Source organism: Sceloporus occidentalis, unplaced genomic scaffold, assembly GCF_023333645.1.
Source record: "Sceloporus occidentalis isolate IW3139 unplaced genomic scaffold, rSceOcc1.0.p SCAF_1, whole genome shotgun sequence".
Lineage (NCBI taxonomy): Eukaryota > Metazoa > Chordata > Lepidosauria > Squamata > Phrynosomatidae > Sceloporus > Sceloporus occidentalis.
In genome coordinates this window covers 250,752,433-250,776,441 of record NW_028316981.1, presented here as the reverse complement: position 1 = coordinate 250,776,441, position 24,009 = coordinate 250,752,433, and the positions used below count along the sequence as shown (strand labels likewise).

Genomic DNA, 24,009 nt, shown 5'->3' with positions numbered 1-24,009 from the left:
ATGAAATAATGTAGAGAGAGAAACTGGCTTGAGATGATAGGGGATTCTAGGAGCACAAAAGAATCCTTGTTTTAATCCCTAAAACAAAGTGTCATGTTACCAGCATTAAGAGTGCCAAAAATTGTCAAAAGTATCCATCTGATAGGAATCAAACTGTACATAAGGATTGTCACTGAAAATTATACTGGTCCAAAATCTATTGATGACCAAGCCATGAAATAACAAGACCAAACACAGAACTTGGGATAAAATATGGGCAACTTTATTTAAATGGTTACCTACCATATATACTTGTCTATAACTTTTTTTAAAAATGCCAAAATGTTGACATATTTTGTCGCTAATGGCCACGTGGGGGCTCAAAGCGGCTCACAATTTAAAATGCCGATGCAAATCAAATATGAGGGCTTGGACAAATTGGGAAGGCAGGAGAAGCAAAATAGACTCACAACAAGTAAAAAAAAAGAAAGTAAAATAGACTCATAACATCAAGTGGAGTCCCTCCACAAAGTCCTCCTTTGTTCCTGGACTCCATGTGCAAGCTCCAGGCCCCTTGCTTCTGGACCCCAAAAAGTCCTCCAGAGTGTGCTGCTGTTGCCTATGGAAACCTCATCCTCCTCGTTTGCTGCATTGTTCACTTCTGAGCGGCCTGGGAGCTACCATCATCCTAATGGCTGACATGGTGGAGGAGGAAGAGGAGGACACAGCAAGGAGACAAGGCTACTCACCTGCCAAAGCCCCCCCTCCCCGGCTATTTGGAGGTGAACAATGTGGCAGAGGAAAAGAGGCTATGCAGCTCAACTGTGCGTTCGCTGGTACCCTAGCCTAGAAAGAGGCCATGCTGATGCGTGCTGGGCTCAGTGTCCAAATGTTATTGGACGGAAGGGGCATCATGACACCATGCCATGGCGCTTATGAGGCCCCTTCCAGGAAGCTGCTTAGAGCACCTTCTTTTTGCTCCCTAGAGGGAGCAGATCAGTGCCGCTGCATGCAGCTGCTGCGGCACCAATCCGAGGGGGAGGGGGAGGAAAGGGCCAGCATCTATCCGCCCATCTGTATGCTCCTATCTAAACCAAGGAGCTATCTCTTTAGAGCCGTCACATATTTTGAATTTTACAGTAGAGGAAGAAAACTCATTCAGTCCTTGCCCCCCAGCAAATAATCATGTGAGTTCCAGGAAGGTGATGACTAACAAAATGTTGATGCCTTGTCACACTCTAGACCCTTCTATCAGAAGAAGTGTTTTCCTGTCACTTCAACGGAATTCATTTTCTATGCAAAGCCTTTTGAGGTTCCAGTCAGAATAAAACAGCTGGGAAACATGTGGTATCCATTTTCCTCTATCACTTGAAAAACAATTCACATGTAAATAAAACGGACATAAAAGTGTCACCCTCTGAATCCAGGATCATATATAATATATAAAGAAATCTGTGCAGTGACAGAGTTTTGTATTGGACATCTTAAGTTGAGTCTTGTTTTTGAGGTAATAAATAATTATCCAAGTATTAGACTTCCAAAAGCTTCTAAAAATATCCAGTCAAACTTTTTTCTGTTCTTTTCAAAATGTAATAGCTGGAGGGTTTTTGTTGTTGTTGTTGTTGTTGTTGTTGTTGAGAATAGTGTTAGTAGAGCTGCTGCTTTAAACATTGCACTTCTGAACTTCAGTACAAGTTTGTAACAATTGAGGCATTGCATTTAGCACAAGTGATAAACTGAATTAACTTCCATGCTAAATGTAAGTTCAATAGTAAACAGACAGTTTGGGTTGTGTCTTCCTACTAAATACAGTGTGCTTCTATCAAGATCTGCTGTATCTAAGGTAGCAAGAATCTAACCGAATTTTGTAGAACATGTGACACTGATTATCCTTAATTCTGCAGAACATCTGACACTAAGGCGTGTTCCGGACGGGCCCTATGGGGTGCCGTCATTACGCGCGAGGGGTGGCTCTTCCTGATGCACCTTGCCCCTTGTGCATAACGACTACGTCAAAATGGCGGCGGTGCCATTTTGACGTCACGGACGCACAGCGTCCGGATGTCGCGCACCGGAAGTGGCGCCGCGAGTGCGCACCTCGCGCCTTGCAGCACCTCTTCCGGGGCCCAGCTTCTTTGTTGCTGCGCCTGAGAACCGCATGGTTTGGCTGCTGCGGTTCCCGGATGCAGCAACCAGCAGCAGCGCGAGACCGCCCATTTTGGGCAGTCTGTAACGTGCCTAAATTACTCAATAATTAAGAGAATTCAGCAGAACATTAATTAAGAAATCCATGATAGTATGTCCTAAATTTTAGTAGCAGAAAACTGGTATAAACTCTCTCTTGCCCACCATCTCTCTGACTGAAATTAATGCCCCCTTTTACTAATGCTTTCCTTGGATGCTGTATTTTTACCTAACCCCCACCATGTGGAAAAATAGCAGCTTAAAGGGGCTGTTTTTGATTTATTTTTTAATTTCTGTTCTCTTGCTATATATAGCCTGTTTATTTTATTTTTTTCATAGACTCAAGAAATTTACAGTTGTTGTTCAAATTTATACTTAAATTTTAAGTATTCTTTATAGTTCATGTGTGTTTGATGCTCATGACTTGGTAGCAAAATGCAAAAGCCTAAATGTGATAATTGCATTCAAGTAGAGTACTTCATTAAATCATTTACTGAGGCCTGTTACAGACAGCCAAAATAAAGCTGCTTCGAGTCACTTTGGAGGTAAGGTGTTTCAATGATGCATGCGTCCTAAGAGTCCAGAAGCCACACCAAAGCCACGCTCCAGTCTGGAGCATGGCTTTGGTGCGACTTCTGGACTCTTAGGACGCATGCATCATTGAAACACCATACCTCCACTGTGACTCGAAGCAGCTTTATTTTGACTGTCTGTAACAGGCCTGTGTCTCTTCTTATTCCCTGGGCCTTCTCTAGTTGTGCCTAATAACTGCTTTTAGGCCAAAATATAGTTTTCATACCATTTTTGCTACATATTGGCTATGGACAATTATGCTTCAATGACATCCTCTATTGAAAGTGGTTGTTGTTATTGTTGTTGTGTGCTTTCAAGATGTTTCTGACATGGCAACCCCAAGGTGAACCTATCATGAGGTTTTCTGGGGTGGAGAATGTGTAACTTGCCCGAAGTCATTCAGTGGGTTTCCATGGCTGAGCCAACCCTGGTCTTCAGAGACATCATCAGCCAGCCACTACATCATGCTGGCTGTCTTTGTATAGGATAATAATAATAGCAATAACATTAACAGGTACATTTCTATACCACTTATCAGTGCACTTAAGCATTCCCTAAGCTATGTGTAAGCTAATTGCCCCCAACAAGCTGGGTACTCATTTTAGCAACTTATGGAAGGATGGCAGGCTAAGTCAACCCTGGAGCCTGTCTGGGATCAAACTCACAACCTTGTAGTTGTGAATGGCTACAATACTGACATTTAACCACCGAGATACTAGGGCTCTCTTAATAGGATAAGAATATTAGTCACTTTTGTTCCCCTTTATGAGTCTTTGACATCTTTTGCCCAATGGAGAAATCAGTGAAGCGTGCATAATGTATTTTGTACTTTTTAGTTGACCTCAACAAGGGTATCATTCTTTTGTGGATGTTATGTTTTGTTGTATTTTCCTGCGTAGCCATGAGGTCTACCCCTGAACCTGTAATTGATTTTTTTTCTATGTTGTATTTAATGTATCCTCTAGTTTCTGGCACCAATTGGAATATGGGGGTTTCAACACTCCTTGGAAATGGACAAAAACCAACTGGCATTGCAGACATGTACAGTAAGTTCAGGCCAGTGAAGAGAGTTTCCCCACTTAAGCATCAACCAGAAAGCTCTGAAAATAATGAAAGTGATGACCAAAAGAACCAAAAGATAGAGTACAAGAAAGGCAGTGACTCTCCACCTGCAACTCAGAAATGCAACCTGACTCTGGGTAATGGAGAGAGCCTTAAGACTAAAGGTGTCGAACCTGGAGTTTTGCTTGGTGAACTGGAACATTATGACCTGGATATGGATGAAATTTTGGATGTGCCTTATATTAAATCCAGCCAGCAGCTTGCTGCTTTTAACAAGGCAGCTCCAGAAAAACAGATTTTGAGTGTGTACTCAACACTGAACGGTCTCAGTGGCAAGTTGTGCCCTGCAGGAAACATCGAGAAGGCACCAATGGGAACAACACAGTTCTGTGTTCTGTCCCCAGTGAAAAGCTCTCAGCTGAAAAAAGCGCAGCCCATTGTCCCTGATCAGCATAAGCATTTAGTGGAAGAATTAGAGTTTCCTCAGCCATTAGTTAAATGTAGTTCAGTCCATGAACCTGAAGCTCAGACCAAGGGCTTCCTCAACAGGACGTTTGCTGATAAAATGGAGAAGACGCTGTCTCACAGTCAGTTAAGAACTTTTCATCTGCAGGCTGTGGTGACAGAAAATAAACAAGATGAGCCAAGCAGCAATGCAAACTGGAACAACTCTGGAGGTCTAGAAGAAAGGAACGAGAATATGAAAAAAAATAAAAGCATCTTAAATATTGTGAAAGAAGGACAGATATCCCTACTGGTAAGTTATTAAAATTAATATGAGTTATTAATTCATAACCCAGGTAGAACAGGAAGAAAAAAATTTATAAATGTTATTTGGAGTTGCAATTAAATTGCCCATGTTCCTTTTACTTTGCAAAATTCACATAAACTGAATGCTGGGGCTTACAAAGGGATTTATTTTTTTAAAAAACAAGTTTGTAATGGTTGGTTTTAATATAACAACATATCTGGGTAGGCATGCTGTACTATTTCTATAGTATTCCTGAAGTTTAAATCTGCTATTCAGAATGGTGGGGCTTCACTTGTCAGTTATTAGCAGATTAACGGAGTTCCTATTGAGAGGAACTGCAATGACAACAGAGGGGCTTCTGTTGTGTTCTGATTATTATTCAAGAGTGTTTACCCCAGCTCATTGCAACAGCTTTCATGAACAGGAGCTCACACAGAAGCCCCAATTGGCCTCTGACCCACATGAAGGTTTTAGTTAGTTCCAGCTTTGTGATCAGACATCATGAAAAGACGTTTCCAAAGCAACTAGATGCAAGCTAACAAGGTTGGTGTGGGAAGAAACAATCATTATAAGCATTCTTTACCGTGTACTTGCTTTTGTTTGTGTTTTAACTAGAAAATGAGCTGGAGCAGAAATAGGATCAGAACATAAAATAAAGCAACAAACAAAAATTCAGTATTTTTAAATAGATGTTGTATTTTATTGCACTGTGATGATAAAAATATAAGATGTCCAAAAATTATCTTTAAAATTTCAGTTTTCCCCTTCTCTATATCCATTGAGCCAAGGGAACTATAAAACAAATCTCTCCTTTGCTCTGGGTGAAAATACAAATTGAGAGTCACTAACACAATTAACTATGCCAATGTAGTAACATGAATTTTACTCCCCCACCCCCAACTCCCTATCTGTTTATTCAACCAATTTATTATTTATTTTCTCCTGCTCCTCCTCCCTGATCATAATAATCATCATCAGGAAGCATGGTAGCTCAGTGCGATGCTGTACTGGGTCCAGCAAGATCTGCTACAAGCAGTAAATGCCTTATAACTTTTTCAACCCTTGGGAGAAGCTGCAGGTTTCATATTATAACACAGGGAACAGGATATTACTGAGAAACTGAAGGATTTGTTGGCGTTAGAACTGGTAAAGAAAGCTAATGGAGGCATCATGGAAAAAATGTTCTAAACCTAATAGAAAATAAGAAAAACAAATATTTATATAGTGGTAGAGTGAGATTAGCTTGCATATTTCCTTTTGTTTTGTCTGATGGATTTGTACATTTGGGACAAAGCTATACAATGTAATCTTTTATTGTTCTACAGAAATTCCCTTAGGAACATGGAATCTGTCATCCTGCAGGAGATCAATATTCATTCAAGCCTATACCAGATCTGCCTTCATAAAAATGAGTGGCATTATACAATTAATTTTCAGTCTTATGCTTCACCAGTCTGGAAGGAAACTCTTTTTTTAATCCTCCAGGGCATTCCAATTATTGTCTTTCCTTTGTCTGAAATGTTATAGATAGCTATACCTGGACATAAGATATTAGATACTCTGTCTCTGCACTGTCATTATTGTGCTCACATACTAAAGAGAGCAGAAGCTGAACGAACTCACAAAATATCTATAACTCCACTGTTGTAGGGGTCCTTAAGATTGATTACATACTGTAAATCCTAATTTGGACCTTTTCTAGGACACAACTAAGTGTGATTTTTCCAAGTATTGTCTTTATTAGTTTAATTCGTAGCTTTGTATGTGGTCAGTAGAATAAGATTAAAGTATTTGTCACATGAATTGGACTGTGCAAAGCATGTGTTGATATAATATTGCAGTTAATTACTGCAATACATAGAAAAGTTGTTTTATAATGGGTTATAAGGGAGCAGCATCATATGCCAATCCCAGTACTTCTGACTGCAAAAGAGATAAACTGTAACCGGCGTCTCTAATCATCACTGGACTCAGTACTTCAAAAGATGTACTCACATATAATGAGGAACTATTACATTCAAATGGTAAATGAGATTATTACTAAGGGTGAAGTAGAGTTGCTTCCACTGTTTTTAGGGACTGCTTCAACTTTACCATATAAGTATTTGATCATGGCAACTGCTAATTGAGTCTGTCTTGAATTAAGCAATTAATTCTTCTGAAACCTCTTTTGCACAGCCCCACCTCGCAGCAGACAATCTGGATAAAATTCATGATGAAAATGGCAACAATCTTTTGCATGTTGCAGCATCACAGGGGCATGCAGAATGCTTACAACATCTCACATCTCTGATGGGCGAAGACTGCTTGAATGAGCGGAACAGTGAACGACTAACTCCAGCTGGCTTAGCAATAAAGGTAAAATAAACCCATTTGATAATGTACATCAGCCTCAAAACCCAGTTGTCTTCTAAAACATTCTTTAAGTAGTACAGGAGATAGAGGCAGGAAAAGCCTCACCTACCTGCCCTTGTTCCACTTGCCACAGGTGGCCAAAGTTGAAATGCTGCTGGAGGCAGGAAGCTACATGATCCTCCCTCCCTACATTGCACTCCACTAGTGGTGGCAAAAGTCCAACCCAACCCACTAGAGGAAGATGTGATGGTGATGCTCATCCCTCTGCCACCACCCAAGAGGCAGCGAAGAATGTGATAGCACTCTGTGAAAAAAAAATTATCCAAAGAGCCCCCAAACAAGTCTCGCTGCCTAAGATGAGAAAACCCAGCCCACTACTTCTCCCAGCCAATAGAAATTTTAAAAACAAACAGACATCAAAGAAGAAGCACCCCACCCATTCCCTTGTCCAGTCTAGCCATGGAACAATTCCCAAAAGCATCTCTAGTAAAACGCAAATATCACAAAAATATGGAAATTTCCTGGTGGACTAAAATAAAGCTCTTCAGTAAAAAGAAAAGGGATTCAAAATATGTGTGGTTTTCTTCAACTGACATCTGATGAACTCCTACTGGGACATGATAGTGGTACATTGCCCCTCTGCTGAGAAGGAGGTGGAGGATCATCTAACACCACTTGTATCCTCATATCCCACTCATCGCTTGAGGAACAAAGTGTGATGGCAATGGTAGTGCTTGTGCTTTAACCTGCACACCCATCAACAAGGAAATGGACAAAGCATCTGTATCCAGGTCTCCCATGTGCTAAGGAGGAAGAGATGCACCCTTGAAAGAGTGGGGGGAGGTGGTTGCAGCACCTACGCCCCCAGGAGAAATGATCATGGAAGGAACTGCCAACTTTAGTCCCTACAATGCCAGCTTGAGCTATACAGGGCAGAGGGTGGCTGTGCTCCAGAGAATGAGAAGAGCTGCCAGGATACGTGAGAGAGGGTGCAAATCTGCTGCTCCCAAGCACCTGCTTCACTAGTGGTGGGAAATGTTCACTGCACCTGGAAAGATGTAGCTAGGAAAGACTATTCATGTGAGATGTTTTGAGCAGTGGCTAGAATTAGCAGTGCCCTATAAACCACTCCTTCTCCTTTGAAATTATGCACTCCTTGCACAGCTTTTTAGATAGCAAATATTTGCATTCCAAAACTGAGTTTCCAATGGTGTCTAATCTGGCCCTTAGTGATAAAAACAGATTACTATATAACGATTTCCTTTTTTTAAATAAAAGAATTTTAGCTGATGCCTATCATCCAGTCTAGAAGGGAGATATGTGTTTTGCAAGCATAATCAATACATCCTTCCTGTTAAATGCTTTTTATCCCCTGACAGTACTTTTCCTAATTAGCTTTATTGGGTGAACCTATATTTTAGTCATTTTGTTGGATAATAAAATACACTTGTCCCTCCATAATCTGGAAAAACCGCAAATAACAAAAACACCATGTTTTTACCTGAAAGGACACCTCTCTAGGGATCTCTGGTCCTCCAGTGCAACTCTGTGGTCAACGTCTGACAAATACTGACCATAAAACTTCACTGGAGGAGCTACAAATGCCTAGTAGAATATTCTCTCTAGGAATCTCTAGGCCTTTCAGTGCAACTTTTAGTTAAAGTTGACCATAGAGTAATCAAATCCATGAATAATCAAAGCCGCAAATATCAAAGCCGCAAATATGGAGGGATGAGAGTATATATGCCATAGGGGCGAAGCAGATGGGGCAGAAGGAGCAGCCAAACACTGGTATCACCCCAGGACCACCCTGGATGTTGTGATCCTGAGGGTGTCTGCTACCACAGTGCTCAACAGGCTGTGAAAAAGAGCAGTAAGAAACCACTCTTTTTGCAGCCAGTTTTGGGCCACATTCGATGGCCTCAGTGCAGCCTCTGAGTGATCTGGGAGCATGAGTCATGTGCACACACCACCCCCAGATCGGACTGATGGAGGCCCTTTTGGGCCATCTGTTTGAGGCTGTGGAATCCTGAAACTGACTGGGTCCAAAAGAATTTGAAGTCTAGTCTCCAGGTTCAAGAAAAGATCAACTGTCCATCCATCTTACATACCATAGATCATCATCAAGACTGTATCAGATACTATACCAGTTAAATATTTTAGACTTTTATTTTAAAAAATGTGGCCTCACTTACACAAATTACTGTAAACCTGTACCATTCTCTACACTGCCAGGAGGGCATTTTCCTTCTTTGCATCCTCCAAGCCATCAAAAATAATAAAGTAATGCTCACTATTTATGCATTGCCAAGCTTTAGCACTCCATCCATCCTTATTATAGAGGAAGGTTATTGTGGATCTGTTGTGGTTAATATAGTCTCCTTAATGCATTCAATTTCTCTGAGCAAAGTAAACCTTTTTTCCCCAAACGTTACCTTTCTGAACACAGAACCAGAGCACAAAAAGTACCAAGTGGATGTGCAAGTAGATGTACTCTCTCTGTGTGTGTAACCTTTCAGATATAGAAAGGCTATTCTCATGATAATAGGGTTTTAAAACCTTTTGGGTTTTGAGGTATGTTTACAGAATCAAATTCTGATAGAAGAAAATGCCACCACAAGGTGATGTTTTCCTAATGATGGACAGTAGTGGTCATGGCCATTGATTAGAAAGCAGTGGAAAGGAAGAGGCTCTGCAGCTGCATCCCCCCCCCCCCTTAGTAAGTTAGTACATACCTGATGAATCTTTTTCTGTAGTAACACCTGCATTATGGACAAACACCTCTCAAAGGTAAGTATTATTGGCTCCCCCTTACTGAACTTCCAGCAGACAGCAAAAACTATATAAATTTGTCAGGCCTTTGACATTTAAAACTGTTTTCATTTGCTTTGTAATAATTTTTATTTCTATCCTGTTTTTTGTATTATAATGTTAGTCTATATTTCTCTATGGGAATTAGTGGACATAAAAGTGATATATAATATCTCAGAGCTGGCATGATTTGAGTGTTGGACTAGGAGTCTGAGAGACCAATGTTCGAATCTGTCAGCCACAGAAACCCACTAGGTGACTTCAGGCAAGTCACACTCTCTTAGTTTTGGAGGAAACCCTGCCTGAATAAACCTTGCCAAGAAAACCTTATGTTTGGTGTAAACTGAAGATTATGTGAAAGCACATAAGAACAAAAATACAGCGACATAATATTTCAAATAAATAAATAATAAAATAAATAAATTGTTTATTTATAGCCCGCCTTTCCTTGAGATTAAGGCAGGTTACAACATCTTAATAACAACAAATGATAAGTATAAACATCAATATACAACAATTCAACATTAAAAACAAGAATTAAAAACACAAATTAAAAACCATACAAAAACTAGCCAAAGTGCAAGTGCAAAGGAGGAGGGAAGGGAAGTGTTACAACAACTGGGGGAAAGCTAGTTCGAAGAGAAAGGTTTTGAGTCTCTTCCTAAAAAGGTCAAGGGAGGGGGTCGAGCGGAGCTCTTCGGGAAGCAAGTTCCATGACTGCGGGGCTGAGATTGAAAACGCCCTCTGTGCAGTCACAGAGTTGCTTCCTGGCTGACCTGAGTGCGCGGGGCGGATTATATGGGGAGAGGCAGTCCTCCAAGTACCCTGGGCCCAAACCATTTAGGGCTTTGTAGCTTATAACCAACACCTTGTATTGCGCCCGGAAGCGAATAGGCAGCCAATGTAGATCATGCAGAACAGGTGTTATATGGCTGGTCCTGGAACATCCAGTGACCAGCCTGGCTGCCATGTTCTGCACTAATTGAAGCTTCCAGGTTTGGTACAAGGGTTGCCCCATATAGAGCGCATTACAGAAGTCCAACCGAGAGGTTACCAGAGCATGTACCACTGTTTCAAGGTCCCCCCGGCCCAGGTAGGGTCACAGCTGGCGTATCAACCGAAGCTGATAACAGGTACTCCTGACTGTCGCATCCACCTGAGATGTGAGATGGAGCACGAGTCCAGGAACACCCCCAGGCTGCAAACAGAGTCCTTCAGGGGAAGCGTGACCCCATTCAGGACAGGTGGACAAATCTCCATCCCTGGGCCCAGGGAACCTATCACAAGCACTTCCGTTTTCTCTGGATTCAGTCTGAGTCTGTTTTCCCTCATCCAGCCCATTACCGACTCCAGACAGGCATCTAGAGGAGAGATGCCATCCCTGGTCACTGCATCAGTCGGAGACACAGAGAAGCATATTTGGGTGTCATCAGCGTACTGATAACACCATGCCCCGTGTCTCCGGATGATCTCTCCCAGCGGTTTCATGTAAATGTTAAATAGCATGGGGGACAGAATGGCTCCTTGAGGGACCCCAGATGTAAGGACCCTCTTATCAGAGCACACGTCCCCCAGCTGCACCATCTGGAATCTACCCGAGAGGTAGGAACGGAACCACTGGAGCGCAGTGCCCCCGATTCCCAACTCTCTCAGGCGTTTCAGAAGGATACCATGGTCAATGGTATCGAAAGCCGCTGAGATGTCTATGAGCACTAACAGAGACACGCTACCCCTGTCCATGCCCAGACGGAGATCATCGACCAAGGCGACCATGGCAGTCTCAACTCCATAGCCCGCCCGGAAGCCAGTTTGAAATGGGTCTAGAAAATCGGTATCATCCAAGACCTATTGAAGCTGAATGGCAACCGCCCTCTCGATCACCTTCCCCCAAAAAGGCAGCAGTGAAATAGGCCAATAATTGTTATGGATCAGGGGGTCTAGGGAGGGCTTTTTTATCAGCGGTTTTACGATGGCCAATTTTAAGCTGGATGGAAAGCGCCCTTCCTTGAAGGATGAATTAATTATGCGACGCAACATATCAGTTACAATCGTGCCCCCCTGAGCTGCTAGCCAAGAGGGACAGGGATCTTATTTAAAGAAGTAAATAAAAAGTATTTCCCCTTATTTTATAAAGTATTTTAAAGAAACCATTTACATGGCAAAATCAAGATTCAGCTATATATGATATTCAGTGTCAGCCATACACAGTGTAAATATATAAAGTACAAAATGTCCAATTCAGTCAAGAACTGGTCTCATCTCCTCCCGGTAGCAAATTCTTTGAGATAATCTTTGAAATAATCTTTGAGAATTCCTGGAGAACAGGAGAAGTCCCAGCAGACTGGAGGAGGGCAAACGTTGTCCCCATCTTCAAAAAGGGGAAAAAAGAGGATCCCAACAATTATCGTCCAGTTAGTCTGACATCAGTATCAGGAAAGATTCTAGAGCAGCTCATTAAACAGACAGTCTGTGAACATCTAGATGGCAATTCCATGATCACAAAAAGTCAATATGGGCTTCAGAGAAACAAGGCATGCCAGACAAATCTGATCTCTTATTTTGATAGAATTACCAGCTTAGTAGATGAAGGGAATGCTGTGGATGTTGCATACCTTGATTTCAGTAAGGTCTTTGACAAGGTTCCACATAACATTCTTGCAAACAAGCTAGTAAAATGTGGGTTAGACAAGGCAACTGTTAAATGGATTTGTAATTGGTTGACCAGCCGAACCCCAAGGGTGCTCAGCAATGGTTTCTCTTCATTTTTGAGAGAACTGATTAGTGGGGCCCCACAGGGTTCTGTCCTGGGCCCAGTGCTATTCAACATCTTTATCAATAACTTAGATGAAAGAATAGAGGACATGCCTATCAAATTTGCTGATGACACCAAATTAGGAGGAATAGCTAAAACCCCAGAAGACAGGATCAAAATTCAAAATGACCCTAATAGATTAGAAAGCTAACAAAATGACTTTCAATACAGAGAAATGTAAGATACCTCACTTAGGGCAAAAAAAAAATGAAATGCATAGATATAGGATGGGGGACATCTGGCTGAATGAAACTACATGTGGAAGGGATATAGGAATCCTAGTAGACTACAAGTTGAACATGAGTCAGCAGTGTGATGCGGTAGCTAAAAAGGCCAATGTGATTCTAGGCTGCATCAATAGAAGTATAGGCGGGTTACAGACCGCCAAAAAATACGTATGGAATATGTATTAGGGTTAGGAAGGGGCAGTGCTTCCGCACCCCCCTAACCCTAGTACGTATTCCATACGCACAACATGGCGACGCCCCTTCCACATGGGGGCCGCCATGTTTACGTATCGGACGCATAGCGTCCAGACGTGTCGCAGCACCTATGACGTCGCGAATGCGCCAGCGGCACCTCACGACGTCACAGAGGTGCTGCAAGAAGGAGCTCCATTTTGGAGCTCCTTTTTTGCTCCACGCGGGAGCCATGCAGTGTGGCTGCTGCGGCTCCCGCACGGAGCAAACGGCGGCGGCGGCAGACCGCCTCAAAGTGGCGGTCTATAACCCGCCATGGTGTCTAGATCAAGGAAAGTAATAGTGTCACTCTATTCTGCTCTGGTCAGGCCCCACCTGGAATATTGTGTCCAGCTCTAGGCACCACAGTTCAAAAAAGATGTTGAGAAATTGGAGCGTGTCCAGAGGAGGGAGACTAAAATGGTAAAGAGTCTGGAAACCATGTCTTATGAGGAAAGACTTGGGGAGATGGGTATGTTTAGCTTGGAGAAGAGATGGTTAAGGGGTGAGTTGATAGCCCTCTTTAAGTATTTGAAAGTGTGTCACATTGAGGATAGAGCAAATTTGTTTTCTGCTGCTCCAGAGACTAGAACACGGAACAATGGATGCAAGCTCCAGGAAAAGAGATTCCACCTCAACATTAGGAGGAATTTTCTAACAGTAAGAGCTGTTCGACAGTGGAACACTCCCCCCCCCCCCGGAGTATGGTGGGGTTTCCTTCCTTGGAGGTCTTTAAACAGAGGCTGGATGGCTATCTGTTGGGGGAGCTTTGATTGTGATTTCCTGCATGGCATGCGGTTGGACTGGATGACTGAATCCAGCTTTTAAAAGCCCTCAATTTCAAAATCAGGCTTAATTTGTTGGTATTGTAATAATATGAATATATTATGGAATATATGTTACATACAAGATGTATGTGTGAAAACTACTGATTTATTATTATTATTCTCAGCTTTCAGCTGATATATGTATTGTGGCTAACAAGAAATTAAAAACAATACAAATTAAAAACAATACAAAAATACAAGAACATTAAAATAGTATAAAGTTTTACAAATTTGGATATTTCATATGTAACCTCTCTTGAATATTCTGTATGTAAAGCTGAAATGTTTGGGGTTATCAAACCCTCTTTGGAATATCACACAAAAGTAAACATTTACTTCTTGCACAGTGGGCAATATGTCAAAAGAAATGCTACAATCTTATATTCAGTGACCTGGGAGGAGGCTGCATTGAATTCAAGATGATTTACTTTTGAGCAAACATGCAGATTGCACTGGGAAAAAAAGTCATCTGGAAGAAAGCTCAGACTTAACAGGAAAATCTGTGATATAAGAAAACATTATATTTTATAGGACTGCTGAGCACTTGTAAAATACAATGTGCACAGGAAAGACAACAGTGGAATTAAACATCTCTAGGGATATTCTCCAAATAAAGCAAAATACTGAGACTGCTTCTGTAATGTAGAAAGAGATACAGGGTGCAGATGCAAAGCTGAAGAGCTAAAGGTTCTTATTTGATCAAGATTATAAATGGATGTGTATGTGTAAACCCCACACACCCCACAGAATAAACTGGAAATGTAATTCTTAGGATGACTCTAAGGGTCTGATTTGTGATACAGCTGAGCTGGAGAGCTTGGTGACCAGTGTTAATCTCCGTCATCACAGACAGGTTTTAGGCATAACTGACATGAGGAAGCTATGGTGTTTAATTGTTTGTACAACAGTAATCAGCGTTTGTGAAATATATGAGAGCAGTTCCAATCTCCCCTGATGAGCCATAGCTCCATGGTACTTTATTTCCAGACACAGAGCTATGCCTGTTGCTCAGCAAATTGCAACAGTGTTGGCTGTTAGACCAGGCAATTTGACAAATCCAGGCAGATCTTAACTTTACTGTGGACTGATAATACTGGGCAGTGAAAGGGAAGATAGCATTAGTACAGAATGTCCATTTGGAGTATACCTCTATAAATAATCCTCATCTTATTGAAGTGTTCTGAATTTTTTTAAAAAAAAATAATTGCAATAGATTGCAGCTACTTTACAAGTTAATCAATGTCCTTAAGATCCCAGGGTATCGGGGCATCAATATATTTCTGGGATTTTTTCCTTCCAATTGAGCAACAGAAAATGTTGGCCTAGCTGTACCTGCTAATAAATTATCCATGCATTTTCCTACTTATGAAGACCATAAAGCACAATCCAATATGTGATTACTCAAAAGTAAGTCCCCACTCCTCTGTTCAACTGGATTTAACATTCAGTTGTATTCAATGTGTTCCGAATTGATACTAATGGAGCAATCTATCCATGTTGCCTCAGAAGAAAGCCTCACTGAATTCAGTGGGATTTGCTCCAAAGTATGTATAGGTTTGTATATAAACTGCAGTCCTTCATATAGTTGCCTGAGCACAAACACCAAGGCATGCCTAGAATTCCTCTGTGTGTTATATTATTCAGAGTTATTATTTTTATGTTGCCACATTGTATGTGGGCTACTTGGAGGTCCATGTAGAATAGGAAGAATTCCTAATGAAAAATTTATATGAAATTAAGAAGGCACATTCAGTGCTGCTATAAACATTCAGTGCTGCTATAAGTAAGGCTGTTTTACTATTTAGGCCTTGAAGAACTAAATAAAGATTGTAAAGCATAAATTACTCTTAAATTGTAAAGGAGCTTGCAATCAGTGCCATTGCGATAATCAGCAGGTATGAAAACAGCCAGGCATTATTGTTGTTTGAAAAGACTCCAGCTTAATGCCACACTATCCTAGGGATTTCTTGGCAAGATTTATTCAGATGAAGTTTGCCATTGCCTTCCTCTTAGCCTGAAGGAATGTGACTTTCTCAGTGGTTTCCATGGCTAGGCAGGCATTCAAGCCTTGGTCTCCTGGAGTCCTAGTCTGGCACTCAGACTGTTATTCCACACTGGCTCCTAGGCTGAAATACATTTATTTATTTACTTATTTTGCATGAGCAATATTTATTATTCAGAGGAAGGGTTTATTTTAAATTAAGTGTAACCTTGGGGACATGTTTGCATTTCTCTGTTCTTCTGCTTAGAATGGCCAGATGGAGTGTGTGAGGTGGATGGTGAGTGAAACAGAAGCTATTGCAGAACTCAGTTGCTCAAAAGATCACCCAAGCCTTATTCACTATGCAGGTTGCTATGGACAGGTACAGTGACATTTTGAATTGTTATTTTAATGCTACATAATCATTTCAAGTTACTTTTCATATTTATCCAATTTAAATATGAGCCAGTCATCAATAAGAGCTATACAGAACATCACAATATAGTGAAATGGCTGCATTTTACCCAAAATAGTGTCAGATTTTGGGAAATGGAGAAACAGATATTGAATAATTCTAACACAGATGTGTTTGCAAGACACTTTTTAACTTATCCAAACGTTACTCATGCAAAAGATAACCCATGTAAACACCAAACTTGGCTGGAATGCAAAGGAAATATTTTTACAAGGAAGAAGTGTTTTTGAATTGATTCAACACACAATTATTTCCTCTACCACTTGGCACACATGGTATCTGTTTTTTTCAGTCAATACTTCCTATGATGGGGGAGGCAGAAAATAATAATCATTTAAAAAAATAAAAAGTCAAAGAATAGGCCCATTGATCTCAGTGCTGCCTTGCAATGCTTAGACAGGATGCTTTATTCTTGAGAAAACTCTGTCTTGCCTCAGTTCCAAGTCTGTCTTCAGGAATATCCTTGAACCAGAGGAAAAGGCATAAATAAGCCAGCTGAATTACTGCCAAGTAGTGAGATCAGGAAGAGATGTGGATCAAGCATATCTTCAAGAATGTGTGTATCTTTAGACCCTGAATCCAGTTAACAGTAAAAACTGAGCCCTATTTATTGTCTAGCACTTTAAGCCAAACAACCAAACTCTTCAAACACATTTCCAGTCTAACAGGTTAAGGGGGAAAGTTTTGGGGCTTTTTACTGTACATCATGTGGGCCCTGCAACAAATTGTTGCCGTGTTCTCAGCTTCAGACAGATGTGTCTTTTCACAGCCTTTCTTCAGTCACTTATTCATCACTAGTGTGGTGTTTTCTGTCATTATAGAAAACATACAGCATATGTAAGTTTGCCTGAAAGTAGATCAGGGGATCATACCTCCATGTAAATGAGTTTAGGATTAAAGTATGAGACTATATGGAGATTTTTCTTGTAGTTCAAAGGGATAGTTATTATAAAATAAGGGCAGGACAGGTGTTAACTTCCATGGTCCACTCACTGCCTATTTTATGTTATCTTGCACATGTACATATTTCATAATTATACAGTGCTGATAAATATCGTCTGGACATCTTTGTCATCATGCAAAATGTTTATAAAATCTAAAGTCCATATGTTCGTGCATTGTTCACAAAATGTAGAATCCATATTTTGTGTCTTTTTGGTTGGCTTAATAAAGCCATTTCCACTATTTAGGCTGTGGAATTTGTCTTATGGTCAGTATTGAAAGCACTAGATCCCCATGAATTTCACAGTGTTTTCTTAGGCAAGGAATATTCAGAGGTGGGGTTTTGCCAGTTCCACCCTCTGAACTGTAGCCTACAGCACATGATATTCATTGGCAGTCTCCCATCCAACTACTAACCAGGGCTGACCCTGGTTAGCCTCCATGATCCTGCATTAATAAACTTTTTTTTCTCCATAGGAGAAAATCCTTCTGTGGCTTCTTCAGTTTATGCAGGAACAAGGGATTTCTCTGGACGAAGTTGATCAAGATGGTAATAGTGCAGTCCATGTAGCTGCCCAGCACGGGTATCTGGGATGTATACAGGTAAAACAATAAAACTCTGTTTACTTCAAATGGAATATTCAAAATACTCTTGCTATGTGAAAATGGGAGAACATTTAGAAGATATTGTGTACCTCTAAGGCTCCAGAAGATCGGGGAGGGTCCTCTGGATAGAGAGAATAGCCAATAGTGTGGGGTCTGCAAACAAAAAATGGATTTGAAGAAATAATCCCCTCCTTTTTTATTGAAGCCACTGCTGAATTAAAAAAAAAAATCTTCCATGGGCAGGAGGATAGTACCCAATTTAACACATAATTTAACTTTTTTTAAAAAAAAATCCATTAAGACTCACAATATTCCAAATAAGCAGTGCATTCTCTTGATGGAGGAATGTGCAAGTATCTGCATCAAATAGAATCATAGAATCATAGAGTTGGAAGAGACCACAAGGGCCATCCAGTCCAACCCCCTGCCATTTTAATTCTCAATAATATAACTTTTATGTGGCCTTCTTGCCAGTTAGTCTTCTCTACTCATCTACAGAAAATAGTGAAAGAAAGGCAAAAGTGTAAAACTGCTCTTTTCATATCTCACACACAGCATTTGTATTTTCTTAGTAGTGCATTTTATTGTTAGAACTGCAGTCATCTAGCACAACACACTGCTTAGTGAAGAAAATCCAAAACAATAACATTCCCAGTGCTTGAAAACATCACTTAAATGCAAACAAAAAAACCCAAAAATAAACAATGAACCGAAGAGCCACCTATTAAAGTGAGAAAGGAACATATTTCCCATATGATATCAGATCTGAAGCAAGAAACTAATTTGTTACTCTAGTCATGATTTCTAAAGAGTTATAGGTGCAGAGAGAAACCACACATTTCTTTGCAGGATGAATGCTTGATTTAATATTTCAGATGTTTGACAGTATTAGTGAGGGAGCCAGTTGTGAAGATTTTCTACCTTCATGTTTGGAAACATCTGAAAGTGATCCCGGGTTATGCCTAACTGTTTTAGGTCTTTATTTTCATCCGAACCACCTACGCGTTGTTTATCCTACAATTACGTAAGCTGTAAATTATAGTGGTGCCACCCAAACACCTTAGTGTTCAACAGAATTTCCAAAATACAGGAAGAAAAATGCCATAAAAGGTTTATGTTGGTTAACTGAAAATGTCTTTCTAAGACTAGTGGGTTTTTTCATTGATAAGGAAATATTCATAACTGTCACTTAATGCTGCGCTGGGCAACATGCAGGTCATTGGCTGCCTATCACCCCCACTTTGAGGCTTCAATAAGCACTCTTTTCCATTGCCCCCTCATGTTTTCACTATAAACAGATAGAATCATACCATAAAGTATTTTCCTCACACACACCCATGCCATACCTTGATTTGCTCAAAAATACTATACCACACCGGTTGTCACAAATGCTTACTTCCAGGTAGTTATGCATAGGACTGCAGCTGTAGTTTCATGAAATAACTGAGCTTATCACAGGTTCAAAAACCATCTCAACTTGCAAGAAATCAAGAGCTGACATGACTCTTGATTAGGATGGTGTAATAAATGCATACAACATTAGATAAAGAATTTTCTTGATGAAGAAATGAAACTTAACCACCTATATATATTTCAAGGCATCTAAACATGAGTAGTTCAAAGGTATTACTGATGTATTTTTTTAAAAAATATATAGCAGGTGTTTTAAAGATAAAAAGATTGCTGGTGGATCAGGCCATCTAATCTAACTTTCTGTTGTCAAAGGTTTTAGGCCTGATGACAGTCTTCCTCAAGTCAGTGCCTGCTGGATAAAGTTGGTTGTGACTCCTGTCATTCCCATGGTAGCTAAAAGCTACATCCCAAAACATCCATTGGGCACCATTGTGAGGAAAACTTACCTGGGAAAACTCATAAGTTGGGTTTCAAGGTATATTTGTCCCAAGCTGTTGTTTGAATCAAGCATTTTAAATACTACTGTTGCTACCAGTTTACTGTTATGCTTAACATAGTTTACTGATAGCTGAGAAATGTGCAAGGCATTGAGTTTTAATGTATAAATGTCAATGTGCCCTTCCTGTAACCAAACACAGACCCAAAGACTATTTCTGGCCACTATTTTTGAACCATCTATTGCAATATTATTCTCAGAACAACACAGATGTGAAGTCAACATTTTAAAAGAAATGCACAAAGAGAAATGCATACATTTGACAAATGTGTACACATTAGTCAATGGGAATAGGTGTGCAAAAATGTGGCCATTTCTGAAACAGTTGTACAGAAATACATATGCATTTTCATGGAGAAAAAAGGGGAAAGTCTTACACTCTAAGGTGAATCTGACTCAGAATGAGTTTGCCACTTATAAAATGAAAACCTTGATGAGACTGAGATTCACACATGGATAATGAAGCTCAGAAAAAAAATCAACAAGCCTATATTCTTCTAAGTTATATAGATTTTTAATAAACATTTGTAGTTCAAATGGCTGTCACACCAGACTATCCTTTGCTTGTTGTTGCAAAAGATTCCATAGGCTAATTGTCCAGAGTGAAGAAGTGCTTTTCATCTTGACTGTGCTGAACTCAGTACCACTCAAGATTATAATTGCTTTTAATCTTCATATATATGCTTAGACTCTGGTGGAATATGGAGCAAATGTCACTATGCAAAATCATGCTGGCGAGAAGCCTTCCCAAAGTGCTGAACGGCAGGGACATACCATGTGTTCACGTTACTTGGTAGTAGTGGAGACATGCATGTCGTTGGCATCCCAAGTTGTGAAGCTAACCAAGCAACTGAAAGAGTAAGTCTTTATTTGTAAAAGTAGTTTTCTTAAAGCAGTGGTTTTATTTCTCTCTCTCTCCCTTTATGATTCTTTTATCAAGCATCCAGGGTCTTTTGGCTGCTTCACACTTCAACTGGCATCCTGTAAGGGACTTATGCATGTATGTTCTGTTTGGGGTGTCGCAGGGGTTGGTATTCCCTTCCTCCTTCCACAGTACCCAACACCGCCCCCCACACCCACACACCTCAACTTACTGGACAGCCTTTTCCCTGCACAACCATTCTGTTTTGTGGGGAATGAGAGGATTGCAGTAGTGTATCTCCATAGTCAGTCATGAAATGACGACATCAACACTCAGATCCCACTAATGATTGTTGCTATAATCTTTTTGCATCTGGCTAAGGGGCATAGCCAGAAGCATCTGTGAAATTGTCTCCTTCACACAAAGCAGGGAATAGCCATGTGGGGGAGGATTTCAGAGGCTGTTAAGTAAGTGGTATATGGCTCAGCCTAGTGTGGGTCTGAATGTGGACTTACTAATTAACACTGAGCCATACAGGATTGCAGTCTTCATGTGACAAGTGTGCTGTTAGCCTGCCCTTGGGTGATCAAAGTGACGTGTGAATAAAAGATGTACCCCAGTAAGTAAGGAGTAAACATACAAAGTCAGTCAACTTATCAACTATATGTTGCGTGTTTCCCCTTCAAACATTACCTAATGTTTACCTTATGACATCTCTTGGGCATGCTGAAAACTGTCAGTGTGGGAATGAAAAATGTAATCTAGGAGTGCTCCCAGTGCAGAATCTGTGGAAATAAATTTAAATTTAAATTTGCATAAGAGCAGAAATGTTTCTATGACACTATAAGGATTTTATAAAAGTCTTCTCAACAATAAAATGTCCCTTTTATGCTCTAGTTATTAGAAGACTTATTTTCTTTCTCATATCCTATCCATTTGTACATCAAACATCTGTTTATATTTGTCCTCAGTTCAGTGTTTCATTTGCTCTGACGTGATACTACCTAAGGCAAAATATAAGTGTAGCAAATTTGTGTTTGTTTTGAATAAGCTGTTATACCTGGTTATTCGTGATATGTTCATCGTGAATAAATTATTATAAATAACCCACCTACTATTCTCTCGAAGCATAATCTTCTCTGTCTTCTCCCCTCACCATGTCAGTAATCTGTAATTATATTCAAATATGTGAATTCAAGACTATGTGCATGATAAGGATTGGCTACAGTTCCTTTTCTCTTGTGCTGAATTCTACCACTTCCTCCATTAAACCAATGAAGAAATGGTATAGGCTGGTTTTCCATGTCTGGTTTTGCTTTTTATGGGGATAGGGATTCTTTGACTAGATGCCTCCAATAGATTAAATATCTGCAGCCAGAAAACTGAGAAGCAAGAGCAGCTCTGGTAGTGGAGAAAGAAAACAACTGTTACTGTCAAAGAAGCAACCTGACCAAACTGGCTAGGGAATTCTGGGAGCTGTAATGCAAAGAATACCCTTTTCAGACTCTGGTATGACTTGCCTGAAGTAATATATAATAGAAGAAATACATTGCCTCCCTAATATGGTTAAAAGTTGTGTTGTGTTGTGTTGTGTGTATGTATGTATGCTACACACTGCGAAACTACATCCATAATATGCTGGATTGTCTATCTGTAGTTTTCTAGTTTATGTTATTAACTTGTTTTAAACTATTTCAATAGTTAAACATAATTAAAATAATCAGTGGAATCCCTATGCAGTGGATGCTGGCCAGAGTCCTCCCTCCAATTCCACTTACAAGAAAGCAGCCACTGGGATCGACAGGGGTCCATTTCTCTGTTGACTGAGAAGCAGCTGCTTGATTTTTCCACCCCTCCTGCAAGTAGTCTCCTGTTCTACAGGCAGAAAAAGGGCCTCTGTTGCCAATCACCCTTGTGACAGAGATCACTTGCATGAGGGGACATGGGAATGTTAGGCAGCTGCTTCTTGACAAGGTCCACTCCCCTGTCAATTTCAGCAGCTGCTTACCAGTTAGGGGGGTTTCAGGGGACTTTCACAGTTAGAGGCTACATCAGGATCATGAATATTTAGCAGTTATAGCAGTTATGAATGTATAACTGTAGGTAGCTGAAGTTACTGAAGGGCTAACTGCACAACAGGATTCTAGCCATTAATACTAACCCAGCTGTCTCAAACAAATGAATCAAATACAGAACTCATTTGCATTGGAAGCAGATTTGGTTATTTGCCAGATGTGTTAACATGAGAAGGAATGTGGCCAAGAGGGAGTGAAACAGGTAGACCAACAACAGCCAGGAATAACAAATGGACATAACTGGTCCAAACCTACAACAGAGTGAGCTCTGGCCTTTTTTTCCCCCTACCACAAGGCAATGCTGACAGATGGTTGGAGTGATCTTTCAAAATAATGTAAGGAAATGTGTAGGCGAGAGGAAGGAAGGGGGAAAACTGAAGGAAAGAAAGATCTTTATAAAACTGCATCTGGTTTATGCCAAAAAAAAGCATATTGGTGTCCCACCTAAAATATATTTGTATTTTTATAGATCCTTTACTATGCCAATATGAACATTTGCTTTTTGTGAATAGAGCAAATACAGCCTACATGTAGGCTGAAGCCATGTGGATGCTTTCTTACTCTTACATTGTCAATTCTAAAGCTTTGACTTGAGCAGCGAGTTAATAATCTTACGTCCATCCGTTGAACCAGGAAATTATCCACTTAAATATCCCACAGCTGTCAGTTTTGTTCTGCTTTTTAAGGAAGTCATTTTGAAAGTGAAAGCAGTAATGAGGAGGGGGGCTGTTCTTTTACTTGATCAGTATCGTTGCCACGTGGCCTCAATTGGGGTGTGAAGGAGGATCAATGAGGAAATTTAACCTTGCAAAAGTAAACATTATCCAGGTCCTAATTGGGGGCAGGAAAGGAAGGAAGTTTAATAGAGGCAGAATCCCCAAGCAATAAAATTGTTGATTTCTGACTCTCTGCTGACTCAGGAACATGCCCTTCCCATCCCTTTCCCCCATTAGCTCAGGGGACAGCATTGCCTCCCCACTCCAAATAAGGGTCATGTCCCCAATGAAATTTCCTTCAGCCCCCAAATTTCTAACATTCCCAAGAGTGAGACATTGAAAATTATTTGCACCTTGAATTCTTATATTTGCTGCATTCACATTCCATTGGTTGCTTTGCCTGCTCCCTTTCCTAAGATTTGATTTTGTCCCTTTTTACCTCTAGAAAATTTCATCCCTACATTTGTTCAAGAAAACAGTTGAAAATGGGCAGTGCATAACTACCATCTCATTTATCTATATCACACAATCTTCCCCCAGATCAGTAACTGGTGCTGTTAAAAAGGGTAGAGGGAAGGCAGAGGGTGGACTTCATCCAGATTTGATATTCAGGCAACCTGTCCTGTCTCTT

General features: G+C 40.4%; 1 protein-coding gene across 2 annotated transcripts in view; it reads left to right on the top strand.

Moving 5' to 3' along the window:
* SNCAIP (synuclein alpha interacting protein) overlaps nt 1-24,009 on the top strand; it is a 136,289-nt gene that overhangs the window by 91,728 nt on the left and 20,552 nt on the right. For both annotated transcript variants that reach the window (XM_089491679.1, XM_089491687.1), the window contains exons 4-8: nt 3,702-4,555; nt 6,728-6,907; nt 16,062-16,175; nt 17,688-17,813; nt 20,414-20,583. In XM_089491679.1, the coding sequence (XP_089347805.1) occupies nt 3,702-4,555; nt 6,728-6,907; nt 16,062-16,175; nt 17,688-17,813; nt 20,414-20,583 (1,444 nt within the window). The remainder of the gene's footprint in view (nt 1-3,701; nt 4,556-6,727; nt 6,908-16,061; nt 16,176-17,687; nt 17,814-20,413; nt 20,584-24,009) is intronic.